This window comes from Pteropus alecto, unplaced genomic scaffold (assembly GCF_000325575.1).
Source record: "Pteropus alecto unplaced genomic scaffold, ASM32557v1 scaffold50, whole genome shotgun sequence".
Taxonomy (NCBI): Eukaryota; Metazoa; Chordata; class Mammalia; order Chiroptera; family Pteropodidae; genus Pteropus; species Pteropus alecto.
The window spans coordinates 14,725,628-14,747,434 of NW_006431918.1; the positions used below are offsets into that span (position 1 = coordinate 14,725,628).

A 21,807-nucleotide genomic window follows, 5' to 3' on the forward strand; every position below is an offset into this window, starting at 1 on the left:
CTACATTATGATCGCATATTCACAAAATTATAGAATTATGACTTAAGAGCTGAATGGTACCTTAGAGATTATTCCCCAAATGTCATTGTACAGTTTGTCAATCAAAAGCCCAGAAATATTAAGTGTACTGTTCAAAATGGCAAATGCTTGCTAAATTTTAATTTATACATATATTTTTATGAAGGATGTAAACATTTCCATTTTTATCATCTTTTAGAAAGATGCATCATTCTATTAAAAATAAATTTGGAATATTATTTTTAGAGTATATTTGAAATTGATGTTTCTGAAAAGAAATGGCTTTAAAGTTGAATTTTAGAAATATATTATTTTCCCACTTAGAACCATAACAAGATTAGAAACACAATGAGAAACACCTTTCCTATTCTCTTTATAGGACATTTTAGTTTTCTGATAGTCATAACAGTATGCCAAAGTAAATCATAACAGTGAACTAGGCCTCTTGTGTACTTAATCCATATATTCAGAACTACATTTAGGACCAGACTTTTTTGTGTGTGCTACCAGATTCTGTATGTAGTTTTTACTAAAAAAAGGAAGTTGTTTTGTACCAACAGCTCTATTTCTCACTTAAATCTTATGTCATCTATCACTTCTCTGTGTATTTCAATGTTACTTCTAAGTCAGGAACCATAGCAAGAGAGTGAAGTCTTGGCATCAATGATAAAAGTGGATTAGCTTGTAGATGACCACTTTCTCCATGTGTCTTTTCACATCACCTTACTTCTATGCCTGTCTCTGTTCAAATTTTCCTTTCATGAGGACACCAGTAGCAATGGATTAGGGACCCATCCAGCTGCAGTATGACCTTATCTTAACTAATAACATCTGCAATGACCCTATTCTCAAATAAGGTTAATTACGACTGTGCTATAAATTCTGCACACAGAAATGCAAACAGACAAAATAAATCATACATTATTCAAATAGTAACAAACAGATCATGCATTACACCTTTCATATTTATTTTAAAATTCAGTGGCATTAAATACTTGCATAATGCTGTGGAACATTATCCATTTCCAAGGAAAATATGCTTTAAAAAACCTAAATAAGTCTAGATAAATAGCTGCTGGTTCTGAGGTTCTATTGAGTATGATTAGCAAACACACAAACCACAGGAGCACACACTCTAACAAACACCAGCGACCTCACTGGGAAAACAAGACAATTTAAAACCGTCAATGCAACATATGGGCCAACAGGAAAAAACAGCCTTCAAAACTAAATACAACACAGAAATAGTATACTGTAAGTGAAAGTCCTCCTGATCTAGGAAAAGCAGTTTGTGATGCCAGTAAGCAGCAAGTTAAGGTACTTTTGGTGCGCTCTCTCTGGCCACTAAAACGAAGTTAACCTGGGCTTGGAGGAGTCCGTAAAAGCTGCTGCATGCAGTCTAATGAATTTATGCAATAGGGGGTGGGGAGCACCCATATTGCTTTTATAATAGTCTCAAATTAATCTTTGATAATGAAAACTTAAAAAAAAAAAAACTATTACATTAGAGAGACAAGACAGAATAACAAGGTGACAGCTAGGCCAGCAAAAGTGGGGAGGTCGCCAGGGCTCCGACCTCTCCGGCGCGGCGCTTGGGTGGAGGGAGGCCCAGCCAGGCGGTCGCAGCCCGGAATCTCGACCAGGATAGAAGGGGTGGGGCCATTGCAGAGGCCACTCGCCTCCGCCCCTTCGGGACCCTGAATGCGCCCTTGTTTACCTCACGGTATTTGACACCCGAGACAAAGGGGGAAGGGAGGAGGGACCTCCTGAGGGAAACTACCCAGGCGGAAAGCGCCTTACTTTAAGATTGGTTTGTAACATCCCTCGAGAGGCGGGAAGAGCTCCCCTCCCACACCCCGCGCACCCTTTCCCAGGTTCCCTGCAACCTGTCTTCCTTGGATTCCACCCCAACTTCAGCGACAACAGGCGGAGCGGTGCAATCGGTCTGCGGGGCACGCTCCTCAGTCTCTCCCCATTTATTATTCTTTAGATGGGGCAGAGGAGAAACAGGACCTGAACAGTGGTCGGAGCAGGGGTAGGGCAGGCTGCTTCTGATATCTCCGCGCCAGCAAATCCTGTCTCCGCCGCCAACCCCTAGAAAACGACCCTGAGTCTCGCGACTTGGTATTTTTAAATCTGGCGGGGCTTTTCCTTTCGGGCCAACCACTCCCCCCGTTTACTGTCCTAGCCATTCAGCGTTAGGCCCGCCATTTTTCAAACCCTCTTCCTGCCGCCAATCAGGATCGAGCAGTACATTCCTCTCCTGACCGGTTCTAACGGGTCTGGGAGTTAACGACCTGGGCGACCCACCGAACCTGCTAGGCTGTGGGTGGGGGGACGGGCCAGGAGAGACACCGGCCAATCGGAAGCCCCTACAGGGAGGGGGCGGGGCCTCCCGGCGTTTGAATAATCACCACAACCAATCAGAGAGGTGGGGGTGTGGCCTGTGGGTCGGCTCGTCAAGTTGCCGTGGCGCGGAGAACTCTGCAAAACAAGAGGCGGAGGATTGCGTTAGCGATAAACCAGTTCACTCCGGCGCCCTGCGGAGGAAGCTTCTCTGTCGGTCCGGCAGCTCCGCGGGACTCTGAGGAAAAGCTACCACCAGGCAAGAATCCCCTTCGCCCCCTCGGGGTCGTGGGCCTGCCGTTTCCCCTTCCCTCATAGCCACCTAGCCGAACTGAGCGCTGTGGTTCTCGGGGTCCGCCCCGGCAAGCAGAATCGGGTGCGGGCCGGACAGGGCCGGGGGCTGTGGAGGGCGGGCGTGGGGAAGCTCGCCCCAGCCCGGTTCTGGTAGTTTTTTGAATGTCGGTCGCGAGGCGACAACTCTAGGGCTCGCGACGTAGAAGCCGGGGGAGGTTTCTGTCAGGAAAGGGGTTCCCGAGGGCGCTCGCGGCGTTCCCTTCCTCCACCCGGAGTGGGGGGCGGGCGGCGGCGCCGGCCTCCGGGAGGGACGTGGTGATCGCGCGTGAGGAGACTCGGCTAGGACTGCGCGGGTTGGGCCCTAGAGGAACGTGTGCGCGGAGGCGGAGGCGGCGTCGCCGTGGCCCCGGGGCGGGCGGGCCGGGGGGAGCCGGGCTCTGGGCCGCCCTCGCGACGGGGTGGGGGTGGGGGGGCAGGCGGGCGGGCGCGCATTTGGGCGGGAAGCCGAGTCCCGCCGGCGCCCACCCACCGGCTTTCGCCTCACCAGGTGGACGCCGTCTGTCACCATGGGTAAAGGAGACCCCAACAAGCCCAGGGGCAAAATGTCCTCGTATGCCTTCTTCGTGCAAACCTGCCGGGAAGAGCACAAGAAGAAACACCCAGACTCTTCCGTCAATTTTGCCGAATTCTCCAAGAAATGTTCGGAGAGATGGAAGGTGAGACAGGAATGCAGAGTTAAGGGTTTTCAGGTGTGTTTTGGGGCCAGGACAGGTGACTAGCAGGCAGGTTACTTGTAACTTTCAAATCCTACCCTGATGACTTGCTCAAATAAATATTTTAGAGTTTTAGGCAGACTACTTTAGGTTTTTGTTTTTAAGACTACTAAAACAATGCTACTAGCTAAGGAAAATGCGGCCCTTAAAGATTATCTACATCTTGGATGTATGTAGCTTACAGGTTTGCTGTATTTTTACTGCTCCTTTCATGCCCACAGACCATGTCTGCAAAGGAAAAGTCAAAGTTCGAAGACATGGCAAAAAGTGACAAAGCTCGCTATGACAGGGAGATGAAAAATTATGTTCCTCCCAAAGGTGATAAGAAAGGAAAGAAAAAAGATCCCAATGCTCCTAAAAGGCCTCCGTAAGTTTTTTCTTTTAAATCACTCAAGTCGCCCCTTGATTTTTCATTCAGTTTATTAACTCTGTTGCTTCCTTTCAGATCTGCCTTCTTCCTGTTTTGCTCTGAACATCGCCCAAAGATCAAAAGCGAACACCCTGGCTTATCCATTGGGGATACTGCAAAAAAGTTGGGTGAAATGTGGTCTGAACAATCAGCCAAAGATAAGCAACCATATGAACAGAAGGCAGCTAAGCTAAAGGAGAAATATGAAAAGGTACATTGTCTTATGTTTTAAAGCCATGGTTGAAATTAAGTAGATATTGTCTAATTATGTTAGGAGTTAGATATAAACTATAGAAAGTTGAGAAGTTTAGATAATCTTGTATTAATGGTTGTCACCTGTAATTTGAAAAAGGCCTAATGAAAATTAAATACTTAAGCAACACCAGCTAATTGAAACCTTTTGACTGAAACCAGTATTTGTAGCATTGGTAGGTTCTTGCATGTAGATTTCTTTGTGGTTTTATAGGTCTCTTAGTTTGGAAAAATGGAGGGCCAGATGTATTTTTAGGTATATCTAAAATGTGAACTTAAGATGTGGGTGCCAAGTGAGGTAAATGGATGTTGGTAGTGAAAGTACTGACATTGATCTGATACCACCCCATCTGCTAGCTTTCTAAAGTCTAATGAGGGAACAAATGCTTTCAAAACTGAGTTCAACTCTGAATCAAACTTTAGACAGTCACCAGGGTTATTGGTCAATAATCTTAGATTGTTTACAACTTAGTGGTTTTCACAGTTGAGAAATGACACCGGATATTGATTTTATATTCTTGACAACATTTCAGGATATTGCTGCATACCGTGCCAAGGGCAAAAGTGAAGCGGGAAAGAAGGGCCCTGGCAGGCCAACAGGCTCGAAGAAGAAGAATGAACCAGAAGATGAGGAGGAAGAGGAAGAAGAGGAAGATGATGATGAGGAGGAAGAGGATGAAGATGAAGAATAAATGGCTATCCTGTAATGTGTGTGGAGTGTGCGTGTGTGCTCAGGCAATTGTTTTGCTAAGAATGTGAATTCAAGTGCAGCTCAATATTAGCTTCAGTATAAAAACTGTACAGATTTTTGTATAGCTGATAAGATTCTTTGTAGAGAAAATACTTTTTTAAAAATGCAGGTTGTAGCTTTTTGAGGGGCTACTACATACAGTTAGATTTTAAGGCTTCTGATGTTAAATGTTTCTAAATATTTAATGGTTTAATTTCTTGTGTATGGTAGCACAGCAAACTCATAGGAATTAGTATCAATAGTAAATTTTGGGTTTTTTAGAATGTTGCATTTTGTTTTTTAAAAAATTTTGTAATAAAATTATGTATATTATTTCTATTGTCTTTGTCTTAATATGCTAAATTGGATGTTAAAAAACACTGGGTCTGGGACCATGTCAACATTTTTGTATTTCTGCCTAATTTTTTTTAGACAACTGATTTAGTAAAATCTTTGGTTAAGAGAAAGTCATATCTGCCCATATTCATATTTACAAAATGTTATAAAAAATTAGATCTGGAATTTAATGAACTTTAAAAGTTTTTTACAAATGAATGTTTTATTCTTGATATTTCTGTTAGCAAAATGTCCCTCAGGTTTTTTTAACTGACACTATGGAGGGAAACTAATATGAGGGCAGAGAAACTAGTACAGTGAATCTATATCTAAAAAAACTTGTAAAAGCATTGGTAACAAGCTTTAAATTTTCTGTTGATAATGAACTAGTTCAGGGTAGAATACCAGAGTAAATTTTGAGTGAGTTAAATCTTTTAAAAATTAGTGTGGTCTTAACCTTTAGAATTTGGGGTAACCTAAGAAAGCATTTGAGGTAATTATTGGGATCTCCCATGACTAGTTTAGGATTTATATTTCGGGGGAAGCAGTTATTTGAGAAATGCTCATTTGAGGAAGCAGCTTAAATTTGAATTTAGATAACTTGCATAGTTAGGCTATTAGGAAGTTTACCATCTGTTCGCTAAATAATCATAGAAGGAAACTTTCGTTGATAGTTTTATAGTTAAACCTGACAGTTTCGGTTACCTATGAAGTTTTAAAGTAGAAGCCAAAATTCTTATTACCCAACCATGGGAGCCTTCGTTGTCTCTTATTCGAAATATTTGGTAAGGATTATTTCATTTCTTAAATAAGAAATACAAAGTTTTGTTAATTGGAAGTCAGGTATTAGCATAATTATCAGAGTGAATGGACTCAGGTGAAATCTTCAAACTTCTTTATGATTGTTCTCTATTAATCATCCCAGTGGTTGCAGATTTAAATGTGGAGCTTTCGTTGATCATAAGATTAAAACATTTTAATATTTTCTGGTGTTAGGTGACTTAAACACTAAAAAATTGGGAGTAATGTATTTTAGGCATACCCTATGTCTGGATCCCAGTTCCCCAGCTCTACCGAATATCTAGCTGCATGAACTTTACCTCAGCTTATTTTTCCCCATTTGTAATATGGGGTTAGTATGTATTTCACAGTGTTTTCATGATTAAATGAGAATGTTATATTTAAAATAATAGTGCGGAGGAGATGTTCAATAGGAGTTTCTGAAATTGAAAGAGAAACTTGAGGATTTCTAAATCTATAAGTTAGACCAATGAGACCTGTCAGGTTCTATATCACCTTTATGTTTGAGAATTTTTGTTCCTGCTTTCAAGACTGTGACTTTAAGGAATGGTTATGTTGGAAAGCATTGAAATAGGGGTAGAAATTAGCTTCTATCCCAGACCAGCCAGTACTTTGAGGTATGTTTATGAAATCCCCTTCTTATTTTCTTTTAAAAAATAGGTCATAATGGTACAAAATGTAAAAGGGCTTTGTAGTGGACAGTTTTAACAGCCTTGATTCCCAATTACCTGGATCTCCCAGGAGGCAACCACCAAAACGCAATAATCTATCCATTAAGAGAGACTTAAGCATAATCATACATGTATGTCTATATACATTTTATACAAAGAAGCTTACTGTATATATTCTGCTTATCATTTTAGAGATTGTTAGTACAACAGAGCTGCCACATTCATTTAACTACCTTCATAGTATCTGCATATGTTGAACGTAATTTAACCAGTTCCCTAAAGATTGTATTTTTTTTTTTGCTTTAAGAACCATATTGCTGTGGATATCCTTGTATATGATTTCAAATAATCCTACAGAAAAAAAAAAACACGTAGAAGTTACACATCTTAAAATTTGCTAATTATAATAACAAACCTGTACTTGGTATATGCTAGAAACTGTTCTTGTGTTTTAACTTACTGAAGCCTGCCAAAATTTCTCAGAAGTTGTGCTAATATATACTCCATAGCAATGAGTGTTTTAGAGTGCCTATTTCTTCATCTCAACATAATAGTTCTCAAACTTCTCGATCTTTGCTATTCTATTAAAAATTATTATTCTGAGTAGCATGATGAAATCTCTTGACCCCTGATCCATTCCCCCCAGACCTGAATCATGCCTTTGTCTAGCATATCCATTCTATATGCTGCCTGCCCATTAGTCACTTAGTAGTGGTCTCAGTTATTAGATCAGTTATGCACTTGTTATAATTGTTCTACTTTCTTATTGTTAATCTCTTACTGTGCCTAATATGTAAATTAAACAATCATAGGTATGTATGGATGTATGTATAGGAAACATCAATATTTACTGGGTTCCACTGGGGGTCTTGGAATGTATCCCCCATGGATAAGAGGAGACTACTGTACTACATTATACCTAGGCCAGAAACAAATATTTGTAAACATAAATGCCCAAGATAGAGGGACAGCCACTATTTAGCTCAGTCCTGTTTGTATGGAAACGTGGATCTAGGATTCCTAAATCTCATAAATTTTCAAGTGGAACTAGAAATCTGGATTTTAAAAATGATATGTGAACTATAAATTTGGCAATGAATTCCAATATCCAGTCAAAACATGTCTATAGGTTAAGATTCTGCCTGTAGGTCACGAGTTTGCCACTTCTATAAATTAAACAGTATAGGTGAATATAAAATTGTTAATATTTACATGAGTTAGGGCTGTTTAGAAAAGTTTATGTATACCTTCTAGCTAAGCATTGTTTTTATAACTGTCTAAGAAGTCCCTCTTGCCCTGATTGGAAATTGGAAACTCATCTACCCTCTTATCCTGTAGTAAATGTAAATAAAGGTATTGTTTTTGAGGTTGTAATGGAATTGCATTGTGCTCCTGGGCCTTTGTTCTTCAGGACTTACAGTGCAGACTTTTCTCTTAGCCTCACCCTAGGAGTTATATCTATAGAATAGTGGCTCAGGAGCACAATTATGTTATTGTATTAAAAGGAAAGAAAAGTAACATGCAATATGTAGCATCCAATTTCAGAACTGAAAGTAAGCTTTACATCCATTGGACCAGTCTCCTATCTTCAGTAAGACATGGCGGTTAACTAGGACAATGTCCTGGGTAGCTAGCAAGAGATGGTAAAACATTAATTCATTCACATTTATGTATTATTCTTTGATTCTCCACATTTTTTCCAATAAAGATGAGATGGGTAATTACAAAGAAATTAAAATATAACCATACGAAAGGAAAAACAAGGTTATGAAAGAAATTAAGTGAGGTGATAAAAAGCTTGTACCTGAGAATCAGATCAGAGTTGGGCTCTGTTTCTTATTGGTTTAGTAACATCAGGCAAGTCCTGTAACCTTTTGGTTTCTTCATCTGTAAAATTAGAAAAAATTTTGAGTATCAAATAAGGCAATGCACTTAATGACTCCAGTACTAAATTTGTGAGTTTGGACAAGCTTTATAACCTCTCTATCACATATAAATGTGTAACTTACCGTGTGTTTAATTTTAGTTGCTTTTGATTTTACAGAAAGTGTTTGCTAAATGAAGTCTTTTGGGAATTGCCTTCCCCTCATCAGTATCCTACTTGTTTACAACTAGTTCATTCATGTTCATTGCTGTGTAACATTCTATCATGTGATTATACCATAATTTATCCATTCTCTTGTTGATGGGTTTTTAGGTTGGTTGTTCCTGGGGTTTTCATTATTCTAAATGGCAATGCAATAAAAATTCCTGCACAGGTTTCCTAGAATTCAAGTGCACTCCCCTCCAGTAACCTGCCTTGTAAATTCCAGCCATCTCAGCAGCCCCATTCTCTGCCTCCTCAGAGATATTATCACTGAGTTTTACCTTCCTGTACCATGGCCAGGAAAGTGCTCCCAGGCAGACAGACATGGTGAACCTGAGGTTCACCTTGTGTTTCCTTTCTCTCAATTATCACCGTCTGCTTTGCCAGTTATACAACTCCTGAAAACAGTTGCCCCATATATTTTGTCCAGTTTTGTAGTTGTTCAGGACAGTAAGATAAGTCCAATACTAATTTCTATGTCATGGTCAGACGTAGAAATCTAGTCATCTCTATTTTCTACTGAAAGTTTTAGTTTTGAGGATTTAATCATTAACATAGCCTGTTAATTTGCTCATATCAAAAGCCCAAGAGATATTTCATTTAAAGATAATTTAGATACACTATCTTAAATATTCTTCAAGATGCACTTAGTTCTATCCAGGGTTAAATTGGACCACTGAAAACTATATTCTGCATATGCTGTATGAACAGTGTGAGATAGATAATTTATTCCCTTATGGATAAACATTTCACCCCCAGTTTATGAAGTTTAACTTCTGAACTTCATTTCCTCACTTGTAAAGTGGAGGTAATGATATCATTTGAAGCACAGGTACACACACACACAGCCTTTAGAGAGGGTCTGCAGTGTAGCTGTCTTAATTCTGAATAAAGACAGATTTTAAGACTTTGAAACCAGGTAATAGCTGACGTATTACTCTGACTATATGCAAGAACTATTCTAAATTAATGTTTGTTAACTAATTCAATCCTAGTAACAATCCTATGAAATAGGCACGATTATTTTCTCCATTTTACAAAAGGAAAACTGAGGCATAAAGGTCAAATAACTTATCCAAGGTCACACAAGTAATTTGTTGTGGAACAGGCATTCCAATACAGACAAGTCTACACTTACACCACTATTCAGATGAGCAAACTGTAACATTGTTCTGTTATAAAAATTATAGAGCCCTCCACCCCACCTCTGCTGAGATGTGGAGATTCACTTAGAAAATCACCAAGTGACATCCACCAACCTCAATTGTGGGCATTGCAATATTTTTAAAATGAGAATTATAAAGCAATTATTGAATTTAGAGATAGCCCTTCTTTTAATCTCTAATTCCAGGGATAGTGGTCTCCTAAAATCATTCTGGCTTTTGTCTATTTTCTTGCAACAGATTGATTCTAATGAATGATATGCATTTTCATAGTACTCGATACCTTTTAAAAGTGCTTTCACATGGATTAATTTTCACATGCCCAAACTACTGGCCTACTAGGTAGTTGTCATGTTTTCCACTGAATTATAAGAGATTTTTTTTCCCCCAATTACATTCTGTCCAGAAATGAAACTTATTCCAAGATCCCTGAGAGAGACTATCTTAAGAAATAAGTGTGCCTCCAGTTACTGCCGTCTGGAGCTAGGTCACGTTTTCATATTTCTTAGGAAAGCAGCTGAGAATTGGAAGACAAGAGCCAAGATAGTTGAGAGTAAGTTTCCCAAATCAAGCCAGCCACTTACTGGAATGTTTATAGTCATATCTTCTCTTGAGACGCCACATTTTGGGCCACAAGGTCTTATGGCCTATTTCTAACTTGGTTTTGGTTGGGTTCCTTTCTTTCTACTTAGTTGGTCAGGTTGTAAAGAATTCTGACTTAAAGAAATTTTTGCTTTCAATAGGCAATTATATTGTAGAATATACTGTCAAGAAAGATATATGTTGCTGGGATTGCTTTTTATAATTGGATAAGTGACTTAAAAAAATTGCTATATGTAGGCAATCAGAGATAAAAATAAATCTTTACATTTCCTTTCTACTGCTCTGAGTATTCTAAGCACACTCTAAGTAGAATTCTAACCAACACTCAAGCACATACTCAACATGTAACTATGGTTTACAATAGTTTAGCTATTATGTTAATCTTATAAACAATAAAATCATGTAATTACTTCAAACATGCAGTGTTTTGATTTAGAAATTACAAGCACTGAAAAAAACCCATGAATTAAAATACAGTATTTTATTTTTTCTCACCTAAAAAACAAGCAACCCAGAATTAAGATATACATAAACTCTCAAATTTATCCCTAATAAAATTTTGAATATTTATACAATTTCTACAGAAACATACAGTGTATCAAAATCTGCACAAATCAAATTTATAAAATGTGTAGAAATGCATAGTGATATTATCAACTTACAAAGCAAGGAATATGGGAATTATTTCCAAAGCAGCCTACAGTAGAAAATAGTCATTATGGCAGCAGCTTCTGATGTTTTTTGTGTTTGATAAGGTTTCTGATTTCAATAGAGGATAGATTTCAGAGATTATCTTAATGAACAAAATATCCATTTAAAATTTACATGCACAGTTTATGTGCCACCTTTCTTAGGCCTATGCATAGTTAACAAAGTTATAATCTATTCAACAAGGAAAATGGAGCCTATTTGCAAACACACAAGTAATTAAAGTACCAATTTTCTTGGTTTCTTTTTTATAGTTGATTTATTTTGCAATTATATCAGCATAAAAATGTATTCCTTTTTAAACATCTCTAAAGATGAAAGTTAAAATGGTTGATCATAGATCAGTAGCAAAATACAAATTGACAATTCAAAATTATAAATAAAATTCTCTTTATGATGTTTAACTGACTCCAAATTTAAGAACAAATCTTGGAAGAAACAAATTTGTAGACTTTTCTTTTAAACAAATGTAAGTTTTTTTCTTTTCTTTTTTGAACTTTAATTAAAAATATTTCCCTCTGGCAGTAGTAGTTTGTGAATTCTTTTCACTGTAATGATATGATTACAGGATCAAAAATGCTTAATTTATTTGCCATTCATTCCTGACCTCATCATGTTTCCCAACCCCCGCTCAACATAGTACTTTAAACTTATTTAGAAATTAAAATCTAATTGACCCTTTGCGGTATTTGGTTTTCCTATACTGTCTTAATAAAAGTTTAAATCTAAACAAGTCTTTTCACTGGAAAAATACTACTAGAAATATGCTTCCTAAAAAAAAAAAAAAAATTAAACATTAGGAAACTAATGCCTAATTTAACAGAAAGGAGTTCGAATTTATTAATGAATTGTTTTTTAATAGCTTTTATTTTAAAAAAAAAAAATTTCACTTAGATGAAGATAAAAATGAAACATTCATTCACTCTTGGCTTGAAAGGTTGCACAGCTTAGGTTATAATGCACAGGAGTTTTTGTAAGGCTTAATCTAACAAGGGCTTGGAAATTCTTACCTCAGAATGAATCTTTGATGTGTTTATAGTGGTATTTTGTTGTTTTTGTTAGCCCCATTCTGAGGTTTCAAACTGATAATTATTTATAGTTTTCTATAGTGACAGGTATTGAGGAAAAGCAAATCCCAAATGTCAGTGGACAATTTTTCTCTAGTTGGTAGATACTTTTGCTCTCTTAGGAGTTGGTATCAACAGAGGGCATTGGGAATGCCAGCAACCAAGGGAGTTAATGCCATACAATCTTCAATCCATATGAAAGAGCCTTGGGATGTTTCACACTGTCATTTCTTTTTCAAGCCATACAACATTCAATTTCAGAGCAAATGGGAGCACATAAATTCATTTCTGAGTAGTACAAGTATTCCTCATACCGGTGACAATTCCATCATTACTGTCCTATAAATTTCATCGAAAGCTCTTAAAATAGATACTGAGAAATGAAAGAGGCACTAAATGTGTTGAAATTCACCTTTCAAAAAAGCAGCATGACTGTGAAGGAAGGCCACGTTGGCTAATAACCTGTGGCAGTGCTTCAAAAAGATGTAAAATTAAATAAAGACACAACAGGTTGATAATCACCAAGTTATATATGAAAGTCTGGTCACTCCAACCTTTTTTCAAGTGTGTTAAAAAAAAAAAAATCAAACTGCCTTTCAGACCCCTGAGTGTAATCCCAAAGAAGACAACAATGCTTTTAACTCTGTTCTAAACAAAACAGAGTTAAGTGCACAAATTACCAACATCATCTTAAAACAAAACAAAACAAAAGATGTAAACATCTACAAAGTTTAAGGTAAAAGCAGTTTTGTAAACAGTAACTGCAGATGATAATATTATTGTAAAATCACAGTTTATTAATGTCCTTCAAACTGATCAGGAGGTTCTGGGTTCGATGCTGTACAGAGTTAACAATAGTTGCAGCAGGTTTCAGGCGTTTTTCAGTCCTGTGAAAATTTACGTGTCAGCAGGTAGGTTATTGGTTTCTTTTATTCTTTCTAAACACTATGGATGTTATTCATTTCCCACTTTTGAGTCATTTTACTAGAGTCACAATTGGAGAGGAACACTTGATGTAGGACTTCGGAGCGGTCTAAGCACTTTCCAGAAGGAATGTGAGTAAATCTGTTCAGGTTCTGGAAAACACAGGAAAAAGAGGTTTTAAATTTGTACATTTTTTGATGTCACCGACATCAGAAGAAGTCATTGCTTGGCTTTCATAAGAAGATAATTCAAATCAGTAGGCTGTCATCTCGTTTTGTTGATGATTTCCTTTGCTGTACAAAACCTTTTTAGTTTAGTTTAGTCTCATTTATTTTTTCTTTTGTTTCCCTTGCCCAAGGAAACATATCCAAAAAAATATCACTAAGAAAAATGTCAGAGAAGAAAGTTTACTGCCTATGTTTTCTTCCAGGAGTTTAATGGTTTTGGTCTTACATTTAAGCCTTTAATCCATTTTGAGTTTATTCTTGTATATGGCATAAGAAATTGGTCTAGCTTCATTTTTTTTTTTTTTTGCATGTATCTGTCCAGTTTCTTCAACACAATTCATTGAAGAGACTGTCTTTACCTATTCGTTGCATATATTCTTGCCTCCTTTGTCATAGTTGGCCATATAAGTGTGGGGTTTTTCCTGGGCTCTCTATTCTGTTTCATTACAAATTGGCAGTTACAAAATAGTCATGAGGATATAAAGTGCAGCATAGGGAACATAGCCAATAATACTATACTAACTAAGTATGGTGTCATGTGGGTACTAGACTTATAGGGGAGATCACTTCCTAAATATATAAATGTCTAACCCCTATGCTGTACACCTCAAATTAATATTGACTGTCGACTATAAGTAAATTAAAAATTTTTTTTTTAAAAAAAGATAATTTAAGCAAACTTGATAGGCTTAAACCAACCATACCTCAGACTTCAGATTTCTCTTGATTGTCAATCTTCTATGTCCTAAATCCTTTTATTGTTTATTTAAGTGCATATGACTTTTAAGTCATAATGTACTGCTAATACCTTAAATTCAACATATGCAAACCTAAATTCATTATATTCCTCTCCAAATCTATTTCTCTAGTTCCTATTCTGGCTAATGACAATACCAGCTTTCCAGTCTTCAGGACAGAGGCATTTCATGCTGCACTTTCTTTCCTTCCTTCCCTTCCTCCATGTCATAGCAGTCACTGAGGTGTGATATTTCCCTTCCCCACTACACATGCCTTAGTTTAGCCCTCATCTGTTTGTTGTAGGTACCTTCATGTAGCTCTGGGCTTCTCAGACGCTGGTCCTTGGGCTACCTACAATTGTATCTGTAATATCAAAACTATTTTCATAATAATACAAAGATTCCATTTGCCCTTTTCACTGGATTGACATTTATGCTGATGGCGCAAAAGTAATGGTAGATAAAAGTGCTGGTACCTCAGCATGAATCAAGTAGTGACAAAAAACTACTTGAAGGTGCTAATAGTCACCTTCTTCATGACCATGCACTCACAGTTAAAAGAGAAAATGCCAATTTCATTTAAGAATGTCCTTGATGAAGCAGTAAAACTTATTAGTTTTATTAAATCTTGACCCTTGGGTATACTTTTAAAAATATTCTGTAAGATGAAACGGGGAATATGCATAAAGCACTTCTATATAGTGAAGTACCATGTGTTATCTTGAGGGAAAACACGTGTGCAATTGTTTGACTTGAAAGTTCAAGTAGCTGCTTTTTTCATGGAATGCCATTCTGACTTGAAAGGTCAACTAATAGACAAACTATGATTAGTCAAACTTGGGACTTTGTAGACATTTTCTTGAAAATGAAGTGAGTCTGCCACTTCAAGGAAAAGAAAAAATCCACAAATCTGATAGTATTTGTTGCCACTGGTAAAATTTGAGTTTTCGAGCAAAAATAAAGAATTTTGGAAAACTTGTATCCACCACCGTGAACTTGACAGCTTCCTAATACTTAAAGATGTTTCTGATGAGATTAGTGGTTATATTTTTTGACATTATACAATGAAATGTGTCAACATTTAGAAGATCATCATAACTTAGTGAACCAGTATTTTCCAAATGAGCAATGCATGATGTTACAAAAGCTGACATGGGGAAAAATCCATTCAAAGTGTAAGACAGACCAATGGATTTTAGTGTAACGTAGGACGAAATGTTCACTTACGTGGTTTCAGATCCTACACAGCAAATAACTTTTTAAGAAGCTACCACTTATGGAGTTGTGGTGTAGCATTAAAGAAGAATAGCCACAATTATCTGAAAGGCTATTAAATTACCCCTCCCTTTTCCAACTGCATGTTTATGTGAAGCTGGATTTTCTTCATATAATTCAACTAAAACGACATATGACATTAAATTGAATGCAGAAGCAGTATGAGAATACAGCTGTCTTCTATTAAACCAGACATTAAAGGGATTTGTAAAACTATAAAACAATGCCATTCTTCTCACATTTTTGGAAAAAAAGTTATTTTTCATTAAAAGTGTTAAAACATGTAATATGGTTTTTATTACTTTTACATAAATTAATACATGAGTACTTGCAAAATTTCTCAGACTGAATTTCCAATTTAGGATATATTGTTAGTCATAACCTACATAAACAAAATCTGTCTGAGGAGAGTCTCAATTATTTTTAAGAGTGTAAAAAGAACCCAGAGACTGGCAAGTTTGAGAACTCCTAATGAAGTTGATCTTGCTTATCAGTATGGAAGATCAATGTTCTTTCATATGGAAGACAATTTGGGGATACCGAACTAAACGTGATTCCTAGAATTTCTTAAGCTTTTATGACATACCTTTGCTTACCCAGTTTTATTTATCCTCCATGAAAAGCCTTTTTATACTTCAAGACCTGGTACAATGATGCTTCTTATGTGAAACTCATCAGAAATAATTCTTCCTATTAATCTCTCTTTTGCTATCCTATGGTATTTTGCTTATTTTTATTTCTGCATTTTTTTTCCTTCTCTGCTTTTGTAGTATGCTGTGCTTTAGCTATTTTTTGAAGTCACCATATCATTGGGCCCCAGGAAACATTTAGTAATGTCTGAGGCACAAGTGTATATTCAGTGTTATGCCCTTTACTTTTTAATGGTAGTTTCTGGTCTGCTAGCCTTCTTTTACTATTTTACTAACATTGTTCTCACTGACATCTATCATTTATTAATATTTTTCATTTCTTTGTGGAAATCAATGCTCTATCCTTCAGAGTTTATGCTAATATTCTCCTTCCTGACTTGTTATAAGAATCAGCAACTGACACATACTAACTACTTTATAGTAATTATCTATGAATGATGATAACTGGGAATTTTAAGCCGGGTCATAATAACATACCTACATAGCAAACAAGTACTTGCATGACAGATAGGTATGATAATGAACATTAAATAAGCAAATAAAGTTGAGGGTTGCCCATTCTTTCAGTTTGGGCAGCTTTCCTAACTTTATGTTTTATAGTAAATTGATTTATTTAAGCAAGTCAAGACTTTCAAAATTATACATAAATCCATTAATATGTTGGAATCCTCAACTTGGCACAGAACTTTTATTTTTTGCTTTTTTAAAATTATTATTATTTTTTTATTATGGTGTCATTGGTTAAAGCATAGAACTTTGACATTCATAGCTAAAAGAGAAAAATCGCTCCCTCCGCAGTGTCAACTGAATAACTAAATGTGACCTTTAAAGCAAGAAATAGGCAACATTTATCTTGTATTTAGCAAACAACAATGATAAGGAAGTTGTGAAGGCCTAGCGTCCAAGTATTATTTGTCTGTCTCTATCTCCACCTACTGGACAACATGAAATATAAACAATATTTTTTATGTTATATATATTTATCCTCACAGAACACTGATCTTCCAGAGTTACTGAAATTAGTGGGTCTTGTGGACATCTCCTTACATGACAATATTGCACCAGAGAATAAAAGTGATGATTCATTATAGAACAATAAGTCAGTGCTCAGGAAAACAAATGACTAAATGAGAGGAAAATGCAAGTCAATTTGAATATAGGTTTTAAGATTTATACATCTAAATTCCACATGATAGGTGTTATTAAAATAAAATAGCATATAATTATTATTTCAGAAGTTGAAATACAGAATACCTTGAAGTACTGCCATTCCTTAAATTCATTTAGATTACAGTGTGTAATCATAATTTTTGATCCATCAGGCCCCTTTGTCAAACACTGGTCATACTGCATAAGTTGATTAGCTTCATTGATTCGGAAAAGCTATAAAAAAAAAATAAGAGAAGCACCTTCTCTGATGATATACATTAAACAAACAAACAATGCTTATAATTAAACTCAATGACTATCTTATTTTTCTATAATATTTCTGTGTGTTCAGAACTGTAAGTCCAAAGACACGAATTATATTCATTTCGATATTAGCAAAGACCCAACTAATACTTAAAGGATTATGTTCTTTAGCCTCTTAGATATAGAATAAGTCATTAACACATATTTATCATGTACCAACAATGTGAGAAAATGAAAAAGTGGAAACATAATGTTTCACAGTCTAAAGCAGAGGGAATAAAAATACTCACAGAAGGAAGTAATATATATGTATTAGAGAAATATGAATTACTGGCAGTAACATTTCAGCTTATTAGGGCAAAATGTGGAATACTGAATAATATTTGCAAATAAAATTGTTAGGGAGCTAGACTTACATAGCTATGTACTCACAAATGAATATATTCTAATCTCTTGTATCAGACATAAATTCTAGATTCTGACTGCTTATGTGAAAACCAGCACTACTATTATCCCTTTGTTTAAGCAAAAGTTTTACCATTGTCAGTGATCTTACAGAATGTTTTACTTTACCAACCAAACAAAATTACCAAATTCAAAACCAAAAGAAATGCCGTGATCAATAAGCCTGGCAGCTCTCACTGAAGAATCGGTTTAAATTGAAAGGGTGGTTATTTACCTGATTCCCTCCCATTCTGTGGCAGGGTCCCAGCTCAGCAAAGCCTCCATTTGTTTTTCCCATGCTATCAATGCAGTAAACAGTTTCAAAGCCTCTGATCTAAAAAAAATGAACAAAGAACCAAAAATCAGGCAACTGTTTAGTTTTTAATAAGCACTGGTATCAGAGAAAAAGAGTTTCATGTTAAATACTGCAGTTCACAGTGGAAATCTGGGTATGTGTAATGCCAGGTTATTGCTGTACTGTCAGTCCTGGAGGAGTTTAGAGCATAGCAGTCATCTCAGAAATAATTTATGGTCTTGAAGTCAACACTGGAATGAGCTCATTCTAACAAAGTGCACTGGCCTGTAGATTTTGATAAAATAGCACAGGAGAAAAAATAAAAAGATATTATTAAATACAATTTCAGATTCATGATAATTCATGTGAATGAGAAACAAATGAGTAATGTTACGTAACCACAGTGGTATAAAACACTGGCCCTAGATGTCTAGACCAGAACTGAATTTGTAAGGTAACTTTCCCAAATGGCCACGTGGCACTTTTGGTAGCTGGCTCCGGGGAGCTAGGGGGCCAAGGGTATGGCTAGTGGGCCAGGCAGTGAGACTTTTCTCTGACTATGGATAATTTGGTGAGAAGCAACCACAGGTTTCCACCTTTGCATGACATTTTATACAAAAATAAACTTTCCTTTTCGGAAACAACGAAATGACAGCATAGATCAATACCTTTCATTGTAATTATTTTCTGTCAGCATTAATTAATTCGTTCACTTGACAAGCACTGTTTGAGTGCCTATTGTATATGGGGTCTCTGTGTTAGACATGATGGCAAAGAAGCACTTACAGACTGGCTGAGAGAGGCAATTTTGAGTGTTATGAAAAACCATGGAAAGATCACAGGACTGAGTCTTTTTGATGGAGTGGGAAAGAATAAAAAAGGCTTTTCAGTATTGGTGATCTCTTCTTTGAGAGCAGTAAGATAAGCTGGAATTAGCCACGAATGCGAGTTGGAGTGAGGGGCTGAGAAGTGGCAGGAGCCGGAGGGAGCAGACGGTGTCCCAGGCTAGAGCCCTGTGTGCCTAGGCTGAGGGGCGGGAACACGTGGTCAGTTGGTCCGGGCAGTTGTAACTGTCTGGTAGAAAGGTGGGAGAGGTTACCAGACAGTTTTTACCCAAACTTTTCCCCAAGAATTTTTCTCTTTCACTCAGCATTTCCAACTCTCTCTGCCCTCTCCCAAACTCAGTCTCCAATTAATACACTTTGAGATCTGAATACTGGCTGATACTTACTTCTCCCCAGTCAACATTTTTGGGTGGCAAAGGGTAGTGTGAGGTGATATCATAAGCTATTTCTTCCATAAACCATTTGAAACTTTTGCAGTTGTGATCTTCTCGAAACTTTTTCAGCTCAGAGATGTCCCCATACGGTAATGCCTTTGATTCAGGACGGCTAGCATAGAAGTAGTCTTTATACTCATCCCACCAAACCTCTACAACTCTAACATAATTCTGTGAAAAAGGAAATTAGTATCATTATGACAGAAATATTTATAATGTCATAAACAGCTTATCTTAGACATGTGAAATATGACTAACATATAACAAACTTATTTCAATAGGACCTATTATTTAATTCAACAACAAATGCAGCTGAGCTGATGACATTAATATGTCAATTGCCAAGGCTACAAACGTCACACATGTAAAAAGTGATAGACACAGATTCTCAGCTGCAAGAGAATATGTGTTCTAAGATAATACAGTCTATCCTGCTTCTAAAGAAATAGAAATCTAGGGAGCATTTATGAGAGGCCGGCTAACACTGGTATTCCTCCCAGAATAATCTCTTTCTATTAGAACTATAGTACTAGCACGCATATGAGAAAATCTCATTTCAGAAACCATTATGAAAAACAATAGCTCTGTTTAATAAAACACATTTTTGTAGGCAACTCGGTTGCTCTTGTTACAACTATAACAGGACATTTCCCCCAGTTGGTATACTTTAAGGAAAAGCAACTAAAGAACAATAAAATAAGTTGACATTGTGATAACTGACAAAGGTTCTACTAATTGCTAAGGTTTTATTGAATGAGGCATGAATGTAGGCATGAATACAGGTGAGAGATTTAGTACATACTCAATCTAGTCCCTGTTCTTCTATATCATGTATCAGCAAACTTTTGCTATAAACGGCCAAAGAGTAAGTATTTTTGGCTTTTAGTGGGCTGTAAAGCTTCTGTTGCAGCTACTCAACTCCATTGTTCTAGTGAGAAAGCCACTACAGACGACATGCAAGACAGTGGGTGTGGGCTGTGCTCTAGTAGAACTCTATTTACTAAAAAGGGCTGGACTTGGCCTCTCGGTGACAGTCGCTGACCCCTATTTTACATCAGGAGTGGGAACACTGGCGTTCAGATTAAATTTTCCAGGCTACAACGTAACTATCAAAGGATGAACATGCTCCTGTAGGCATGTTGTTGCAAGAGCCAGGACAACTGCATAAAAAACCAAAGTTTTAAGCAGCATATCCTAAAAAAAGCACGCAATGTTATCGCTAAATATTTTGAATCCTTGCAAATCTATCGAAATTTGGACACAGCCCATGTCTTCTGGATACTAATGAAAATAAAGAATTAAGTACACACATGTAATGTTACAGCAAGAAAAGAAAAGGAACATTTAATTGCTTGGGATGGAGAGGGCCAGAGGGGTATCATGGAGAGGCAATGGATAACTCCACCCTGAAGGGGTGGTTATCAGGTGGGAATGGTATTGAGAGCAAAGAGAAATGCAAATGAAGTGTGACAAATCATGGTATGTTTGGAGTCCTTCAGGTAGTTTACCATAACTGGAATGCAAGATTCACTGAGCGAAAGCCTGCCTCAGTTTCTTCATTTCGAGATGAGAATAATTATAGTCTTTAGAGTGTGTTGTGAAAGTTAAAAAGTTAATCCATGGAAAGCATTTTGATTTGTGTTCTAGTACCTAGTAAGCATTCGAAACACGTGAGCTATTATTTTCATGGATCTTTTTTAAGGACTTTGAGTTTTATCCTTTATATGAGAGTCATCAAAAGGTTTTAAGCAGGTAACAGACATCAGGTTTAACTTTCAGATGAATAACAGTGGTGGTGCGTGGAGAATGGATGAAGGGTGTTGAATGTGACAGTAAAGAGCAAAGTGGGAGGCTACTGCATACACATGGGAGAAATCAGAAGACCTGTACTAAGCACAGAAAGCAGTGGACTTAAGAGATAGGTATGAGGTGGGATCCTCAGGGCCTGAGAAGGTGAGAGCTGAAGAGGACAACCCTATCAAGCTCCTCGTTTCATTCGAAGGGAAATAGATAATACAGGAAAAAGTACTGCTTTTGAGAAAAGGTTAAAAAGTTCAGCTTTGACTACGCTGAGTTTGAAATATCTAAGGGGATAATTCTGGAAAACAACTGACTATATAGGTCTGAAGCTCAGAGAAGACATATGGGTCGGATAAACTGACGTGGGCCATTAGCACACTGGTGGCTGAAACTGGAGAAAAGAAAGGCCTGTCACACTGTAGGCATTCACTAAGAATATGCTGGACGTGACACTTAGTACCTTGGTAGTTTTTAAGATATCTACAGTTAATTTTGAGAGTGAGCAT

General features: G+C 37.0%; 3 protein-coding genes across 6 annotated transcripts in view; 1 reads left to right on the top strand and 2 right to left on the bottom strand.

The window, feature by feature from the left end:
* The window catches only part of SAP30 (Sin3A associated protein 30), a 15,035-nt gene extending 12,917 nt beyond the window's left edge, over nucleotides 1–2,118 (bottom strand). Inside the window, exon 1 of the mRNA XM_006906312.3 lies at nucleotides 1,905–2,118. The gene's annotated coding sequence lies outside the window, so the exon portion shown is untranslated. The remainder of the gene's footprint in view (nucleotides 1–1,904) is intronic.
* A 353-nt stretch (nucleotides 2,119–2,471) lies between these two features.
* On the top strand, nucleotides 2,472–5,155 carry LOC102885715 (high mobility group protein B2). Its single transcript, XM_006906314.3, has 5 exons — nucleotides 2,472–2,623; nucleotides 3,206–3,374; nucleotides 3,653–3,798; nucleotides 3,877–4,051; nucleotides 4,626–5,155. The coding sequence occupies exons 2-5, from the start codon at nucleotides 3,225–3,227 to the stop codon at nucleotides 4,782–4,784; spliced, it is 630 nt and encodes a 209-aa protein (XP_006906376.1). The 5' UTR covers nucleotides 2,472–2,623; nucleotides 3,206–3,224; the 3' UTR covers nucleotides 4,785–5,155.
* Nucleotides 5,156–10,944: 5,789 nt separating this feature from the next.
* The window catches only part of GALNT7 (polypeptide N-acetylgalactosaminyltransferase 7), a 116,779-nt gene continuing 105,916 nt past the window's right edge, over nucleotides 10,945–21,807 (bottom strand). For all 4 annotated transcript variants that reach the window (XM_006906316.3, XM_025042974.1, XM_006906315.3 and 1 more), the window contains 4 exons: nucleotides 19,454–19,672; nucleotides 18,163–18,261; nucleotides 17,325–17,453; nucleotides 10,945–13,333 (listed from right to left, as the gene is read on the bottom strand). In XM_006906316.3, the coding sequence (XP_006906378.1) occupies nucleotides 13,196–13,333; nucleotides 17,325–17,453; nucleotides 18,163–18,261; nucleotides 19,454–19,672 (585 nt within the window). In that variant the 3' untranslated portion in view covers nucleotides 10,945–13,195. The remainder of the gene's footprint in view (nucleotides 13,334–17,324; nucleotides 17,454–18,162; nucleotides 18,262–19,453; nucleotides 19,673–21,807) is intronic.